This window comes from Thermobia domestica, chromosome 4 (assembly GCF_964235325.1).
Source record: "Thermobia domestica chromosome 4, izTheDome1.hap1.1, whole genome shotgun sequence".
Lineage (NCBI taxonomy): Eukaryota > Metazoa > Arthropoda > Insecta > Zygentoma > Lepismatidae > Thermobia > Thermobia domestica.
In genome coordinates this window covers 161,125,331-161,133,089 of record NC_137457.1, presented here as the reverse complement: position 1 = coordinate 161,133,089, position 7,759 = coordinate 161,125,331, and the positions used below count along the sequence as shown (strand labels likewise).

At 36.7% G+C, this 7,759-nt stretch overlaps 1 protein-coding gene across 1 annotated transcript; it reads left to right on the top strand.

Moving 5' to 3' along the window:
• The first annotated feature begins 1,089 nt into the window (after positions 1-1,089).
• On the top strand, positions 1,090-2,121 carry LOC145682921 (uncharacterized). The gene has a single exon (XM_081754282.1). It carries the CDS (start codon positions 1,090-1,092, stop codon positions 2,119-2,121), a length of 1,032 nt encoding a protein of 343 aa, XP_081610408.1.
• The last annotated feature ends 5,638 nt before the right edge of the window (positions 2,122-7,759 follow it).

The following is a 7,759-nucleotide window of genomic DNA, read 5'->3' as shown; positions in this document are numbered from 1 at the left end:
GGATAAATATATTTAAGAAACAGGGCACAGATGTAAAGTTGCCAGATTTAGAACTTCATACGTCTTTTGGCAGAGTGCAGGATAGGCTATTGTTTCGTGACTTATTTGTTGCTGCTGTTCATAATAACAATCGGCTAGGAAATGCTCAAAAGTTGGCATATTTGAAGACAGCTGTATCAGGGGAGCCTGCTGTATTGTTGAAGTCTATTTCCATATCTAGCCTGCTGTATTGTTGCAGTCTATTTCAATATCTCATGATAACTATAAAGTAGCATGAGAGTTACTTAAATCAAGATATGAAGATGTGAGGGAGCTAGCAAATCATATTTTGACCAAGTTCATTTCTCAACCAGCTGTGTAGAATGAGTCATCAGGTGAGTTACGAAGATTGGTTGACAATAGTGTTCAGTGCGTGTGTGAACTTAAATCCTTGGGCCTTCCAGTCGAACATTGGGATGTAATTTTAATTTACCATGTGGGTGAGAAGCTAGATAAGAACACCAGAAAACAATGGGAGCTTTCATTGAAGAAAAACGAACAACCAAATTTCGACCAGCTGAAAGAGTTCATATTACAGCGTGCCAAAGCTTTAGCTGCAGTGACTGCAAGGTCACCGGCAGACACGTATGATTTAAAAACAAACAAAAAAGGCAACACTTTATTGCATCATTCAAGTCCAATTGTATCGTGTATCACGTGTAAAAATAACCACAAGCAACATGTCAAAAGTTCATAAATGTCAGTGAATGATGGGCATAGTTATGTGAAAAAGAATTCTCTTTGTTTCAATTGTTTGACCTTAAATTGTTCCGTAAATAAGTGTAATGTGAAGGAGGGTTGCCACACTTGCAACAAAAACATCATACTTTATTGCATTTTGAAAAGGATAAAGTAGATCATGTAAATTGTTCTCATCCTATAAATCAAAAGCTAATTCCTAATGTGTTGTTGTCCACCGCTGTCATAAATATCAAACATAATGCAAATAAATTGATACAGTTTCTTGCTATTATCGATTGTGGCAGTGAATTGTCGTTTGTAACTGAACGTTGCGTCCAGAAATTACGTATAAACAAAGAGAAAATAAACATGAGCATATCAGGTGTTACTGGTTCTAACATTGGAAATTCTCATGCAATAGTTGATTTGTGTCTTCAGCCATTCTATAGTAATGATAATATTCATACTAAACCAATAGTAGTCCCAAGAATCACAACTAATTTACCCAGAGTAACTATTCAAAATATAGGTAATTGGGAAATTGTGAAACAAGTAAACTTAGCAGATCCACAGTTTAATAAAAGCGGCCCTATTGATGTGTTGTTAGGTGCTGATATTTTCCCATTATTGTTGCTCAGTGGGAGACACGTATGTACGAATGGAGCTCCGTCTGCAATTGCAACTGTGTTAAGTTGGGTATTGTGTGGTCAGATTAACTTAACGAATAAAACATCAAGTTTTCAGTCATATTTTGTTTCTGTTGATCTCAATAAAACATTGCAAAGATTCTGGGAAGTAGAAGAGTTGCCAACTGTACAACATTTATCCGTTGAAGAGCAAACATGTGAGCAGTATTTTGCTGACACTTACAAACGTGATGTTGATGGGAAATATGTGGTAAAATTGCCTTTTAAAGAAAATGTTGAACCTCTAGGTGTATCACGGGACACAGCAGTAAAGCGATTATGCCAGATGGAACGTAAGTTACAGAAATATCCTGATTTATGTAAACAATATTGTGGTTTCATGAAGGAGTATTTAGACTTAGGGCAAAAAATTCCTGATGTAGAACTTGATAAGCTTGTATCTGAACCTTATTATCTGCCGTACCATTGTTTCTTAAATGAAAGAAGTTATACCACTAAATTGCGGGTTGTATTTGATGGTAGTGCTAAAACTAGTAGTGTTGTATCTCTCAATGACAACACAATGGTAGGTCCAAATTTACAAGATGATATTATCCCGTTAATATTAAGGTTCAGAACGCATACAATTGCATTGTGTGCTAATATTGCAAAAATGTACAGACAAGTTAAGGTAGATCAAACCAATTGTGATTACCAGAGAGAATTGTGTGGAGAGAAACAGTTGACCAACCTATTAGTGATTTTAGATTGTTAACTGTTACTTATGGAACCAGTTCCGCTCCATATCTGGCTGTAAAGTGTTTGCAACAGTTAGCTGTAGATGAAGGTCATTGTTATCCGGGAGCCGCAGAATTAGTCATGAATGATTTCTTTTCTAATAATTTAGTTTCAGGTGCAGCTGATAGTAGTGAGGCAATGGTATTGTCTCACAATTAACCGCATTATTACACAAAGGCGGTTTCGAATTAAGAAAATGGTCCTAAATGACAGGAATGTGTTAAATAGTATACCTTCTCACTTAAGAGAAACTCAATCTTTAATTTGTTTTAATGAAAATGAGAATGTAAATGCTTTAGGTATACAGTGGAATCCATCAAGTGATTCGTCTTTATTTTCTATTGTTGTTCCCACTTATAAGTCAGTAATGACAAAACGAATGTTACTATCTGATATTGCAAAAGTGTTGCTACAATCATTATGGAAATTAAAAATTAAATGGGATGACGTACTTCCGAATAGTGAGAAACATATTGTCAAGAACTGCCATTGTTGAAACAGATTAAGATCAAAATATGATCTAATTGGGTTCTCACATGCTAGCTGAAAGTCGTATGCTGCAGTAGCATATGTACGTTGTATAGCTACATCTGGAAATGTGCAAGTATACCTAATTGCTGCAAAGACCAAAGTTGCCCCTATAAAGCAAATATCAATACCTAGTTTAGAATTGCGTGCTGCAGTATTGTTATATAGATTAGTCAATAAGGTCATAAAGGCAATGTTAATCAAGTTTGAAGAAGCTGTCTGTTACACAGATTCTACTATTGTGTTAACATGGCTTTCTTTATGTCCGAGTAAATGGAAAACATTTGTGGCTAACCGGGTATCTGAGATTCAACAATCACTTTTTATTAAGCACACATTGAGCAAAGACAAACCAGCTGATTGAAGTTCTCTGGGTTTGAATCCGTCACAATTAGAGTCTTATTCACTATGGTGGAAGGGCCAAAGTGATTGATGGAATCAGAGTTACGTATTGTAAATATTAATTGCAAAAGTCTAGATTCTGTGAAATGTGACAAAAAGTCTTCAACTGTTAACATGCACATTAAGGTTGACTGTACAATAGTAGATAAATTTTCTTCATTATCTAGGTTATTTCGTGTTACTGCTTCGTGTAAAAGATTTACTAGGTATAATAAAAGTAAACAGAGTTAAGAAGTAGTGGACCATTGACTACAAAGGAGTTGTCAAATGCATAAATCCTTTCCAGTACCCGGTTTTTGGGCTATTTTTAGACTTTCACTCAAGCAGCTACTGCATCGTCACTATTTATCCTAGGATCATGGTTCTTACCACATTCTCTTTATAATGGAGCTGCCTTTCAAACGCAACCACTTGCATGCTCATACCATATACGAGGAGCGGGAAAAATGATGTCAAAAGGAAAATTTTGGAGGGAATTTTTTTTCTCCCACTTTGGACCCCTATGGAGCGGTCCTGTGTCAATTTAGCCATCTAAAAAATCTGATAAATAGTACTTGGTATACTGAATGTGTGTTCCAAATTTGAAGTTTCTATCTTGAAAACCAAGGGCGGGAGAAATTTTATAATGAATTCCCAGCATGCCCCAAATTAACGTAAAACACGATGATTTCAGGTAAAAAATTTCCTGAGACATTCCTAATTACCCTAGGGTCATGTTTCGCCCATTATTCTCTTCAGAATAGAACTGCCTTTAAGGGGTATGACTCACGTCTCCTTATCATGTACCTAAGGCGGGAAAATGAGGAAAAACGGAATTTTTTGGTCTAATAGCCTTTTTTCAAATTTTAGCCTCGCTGGACCCCCTGTTTTAACGCAGAGATCTGAAAACATCTGGTAAATACTACTTGGTGGGCTGAATGTTTGTGCACAATTAAATTTTTCCAGATGCGAAAGTAAGCCCGCCAAAAAAAAAATACCGACAATTTCCCATATTCCCGTATACAGAGGGAAATTTTTAAACATTCCCTGAGACATCCCTATTTACCCTAGGGGCATGTTTCGGCAATCATTCTCTTCAGAATAGAACTGACTTTCAGCCGGTACCATTCACTTGTCCCCATCTTATATCTAAGGTGGTAAAATACCATGAAAGGGATTTTTTGGTAAAAATTTCATTTTTTGAATGTTTAGCCCCACTGTACCCCTTTTTTTTAACGCAGAAATCTGAAAAACCTCTCGTAGATACTACTCGGTGAACTGAATGTTTTGGCACAATTTCAATCTTCTAGGTGCAAAAATAAGCCCGCAAAAAATAATTCCGAAAATGTCCAAAATTCTCCTATACAGAAGTATATTTAGGTAAAAATTCCCTGACACTTCCGTAATTACCCTATTGCCATGTGCCACACATCATTCTCTGTAGAATAGAACTGCCTTTCAGGCGGTACCATTCACGTGTCTCCATCATGTATGTAAGGCGGGAAAATGAGGAAAAACGGGATTTTTGGGTAAAAATATCCCTTTTTTCAACTTTTTGACCCTCTGGATCCCCCCAGTTTTAACGCAGAAATCTGATAGAACAAATCTGGTACATACTACTTGGTGGACTGTATGTTTCTGCAAAATTTCAATCTTCTACGTGCAAAAACAAGCCCGCCAAAAATACTTTACATAACACCCCAAAAAAAGTATTACACGAAAATATAAATTTTAGATTTACGATGTCATCACCTCCTATGTCTCGACGCAGAAAATGTGTGAAACCATACGTAATGTCTTCTACAATGCCTCTGGACTTGAAAAAAAACGGACCAAAAAGCTCAAATAGGAGAGTTATAACGCAATGTACCATTAAACTCCCCGTAGGGTACAAATTTTACCATGGGATACCAAAGGGTTGCATTGGGTAAAACAAGCTCAAGAATCAGAATATCCACTTGAGATAAAATACTTACATATGAATAAAAACTTTGCCTTATAATAGCAAACTATTGTGTTTAAATCCATTTCTTGATGAAAATGATGTCATGAGAGTTGGAGGTCACTTGCAAAATGCTAGTGTAACATATGATTTCAAATATCCTACCTAACCTCCAAAAAAAGCTAGAATTACAGAACTTGTTGTAAAATCTGATCATATAAAGAATCTTCATGCAGATTCACAGTTACTTTTATCTGTTTTGCAACAAAGGTTTTGGATTATTGGTGGTTGTGACTTTGTAAGGAAAATTGTAAAAAGTTGTGTAATATGTCACAAACAGTCAAGCGCAACAGGCTCTCAGTTAATGGTTCAACTACCTGTTGGTGGAGTAACACCAACTCGTCCATTTTTGCATTGCGGTTTAGATTATGCTGGTCCACCAATGTTAAGAAATATGAAAAGTCGAAATTCAAAATTGCTCAAAGGTTATGTAGCACTCTTCATTTGTTTCAGTGTCAAAGCAATCCATTTAGAATTGGTAAGTGATGCTTCAACCGAGTCATTTATTGCAGCTTTGAAACGTTTTATAGCTAGAAGGGGAAAACCTACTGATATTTACAGTGACTGTGGTTCAAATTTCAAAGGTGCAAACAGAGAATTAAAATACTTGCTGACATTTGTAACGAATGGTGATTCAAAAGAGTCTGTATGTAATTACCTCAGTATGCAATCTATAAATTGGCATTTTAATCCACCATCCTCACCTCACTTTGGAGGCATATGAGAAACTTGTGTTAAGTCTGTCAAGCACCACTTCAGACGTGTAGTTGCTAACACTGTACTCACATTTGAAGAAATGTATACAGTTTTGTGTCAGATTGAAGCATGTTTAAATTCTAGACTACTCTATCTTCTGATCCTAATGACTATCAGGTAATAACTCCTGGTCATTTCTTAATTCACGACGCACTAATAGCAATACCTGAACCAAATTTGTGTGAATAAAAAATCAATCATTTGCCATGCTGGCAGTACACTCAAAGATTGGTCTAACATTTTTGGAATCGTTGGAAAACAGTATATTTTTCTCGGCAGCAACAAAGGCAAAAATGGTGGTGTAAACCTGCTAATGTCAAGGTCAATGATTTATAATTAGTGAAGGAAAATAAGACATCTCCTCAACATTGGAATTAAGCAAGAGTAGTTGCTGTTCATCCTGGTGTAGATAATATTGTTAGTACTGTTACTATTAAAACTAGAAAAGGTATCTTCAAACGACCAATTGTAAAAATTTCTCATCTTTCATTTAAGGAAGAATAATATGTAGAATGTGTAGAATAAAATGTAGTGTTGAAATGATATTTCAAGGTGGGAGGAATGTTCGGCCGCATTTCATTATTATTTTGTTTTGTATCTGGCAACGCTGGATGATTGATAGTTTTCTTTATAAGTGTGAACGTGGCGTGTGTGACTGCATAGTGTGTAGGTGCTTACGCGTAGCAATTATTGTATTTAATTGTGTGATTACAATATAATAAATAGTATATTGTGCAAAGAATTTTGTGTTCAAAATAATACAGTCCACGAACATGTGGAAAAGTCGCCATCTTCGATACAATATTGCGGTTCAAAAAATTGTAACCATGAAAATTGTAAGTTGTGCTCAAGGTAGGTATGTCAGGTTTTGCTATATTATTGAAAATGATGTATAGTTTAAGTAACGAAACAACTCATTGCAGAAGTCGCCATCTTGAGTGCAAAATTGCCATATTTTTGAATTGCCTTCATTTGGCCTGTTATGTGGTATGTTGAGGTTAATAGAAAAAACATAAATCAACATAATAAGTTGGCTCCTAGGTATTCAGTTCCGCTCGAGCCGTCGAGCGAAGCACATCGAGGAGTAGTTTGGCTGTGATAGGTCTGTTAGTTCTACCCCTGCGAACTTGTGTGCTCTTACAGTTTCTGATTCTTATTGTGTTGGCCAGTTAGTGCCTACCAGTGAGTGAGTTCAGTGTTTTTTGCTGTTGCTTGTTTTTGAGTAATTGTGGCTTACAAAAGAGACCTGCACTTTAAATTTGCCTTTGATAAAACGTTCCGCAGTTCACGCCCGACTTCCAGTGGTTAAGTACAAATTTTTCGAACAATATTAGTGCTCTTCAGTTACCCGCCGAGTATTGTAGTATTTATCTGAAATTTAAGAATATACAAGCGTATGAACAGTTTGTTTCTAGTGCCCCTGATTCTGTGGTCTTTCATCATGCCGGTGGCATTTCTTGCACTGTAAGAATTGTACCAGCGGAACTCCCAATAAAGTAGATTAGGATATAAGACTTCCCTTTGGAGGCGCCATTACAGTTACTTGAACATTTTAGTGTAACATTTTAGTGAACATTTACGTACGATCTCCGTCTGTCCGTTAAAAAAATCAAAACCGGCCCTGTGAGTGCGAAACCGGCCCCTGTCTCTGTTCAAATGACTGAACTTGGAAAAGTGCAACGATCCATTCTGTCGTCACGGCCTTTGGAGGTTCGAGCAGATGTCTACCAGGAACCTGCTGGGGGTGTTCCAGAAGTTTCTTTTTTGAACGATGAGAGTTAGTTTCCTGAGTTACGAACATCACGCAGCTGTTATCATCAGAACAATCCATTTCTCCTGAGGCAGTGCCAAATGGACCACCCCCCGTAATACAAGAGCTACCACTGTATGTTGTGCTCCCAGTATCAACTAGTGTTTCGCTGCCTGATAATCTTCCGGGTTCAAGTGA

Excerpts from the sequence above, each read along its gene's own strand:
- LOC145682921 (XM_081754282.1), top strand. The coding sequence starts at position 1,090 with ATGAGCATATCAGGTGTTACTGGTTCTAACATTGGAAATTCTCATGCA.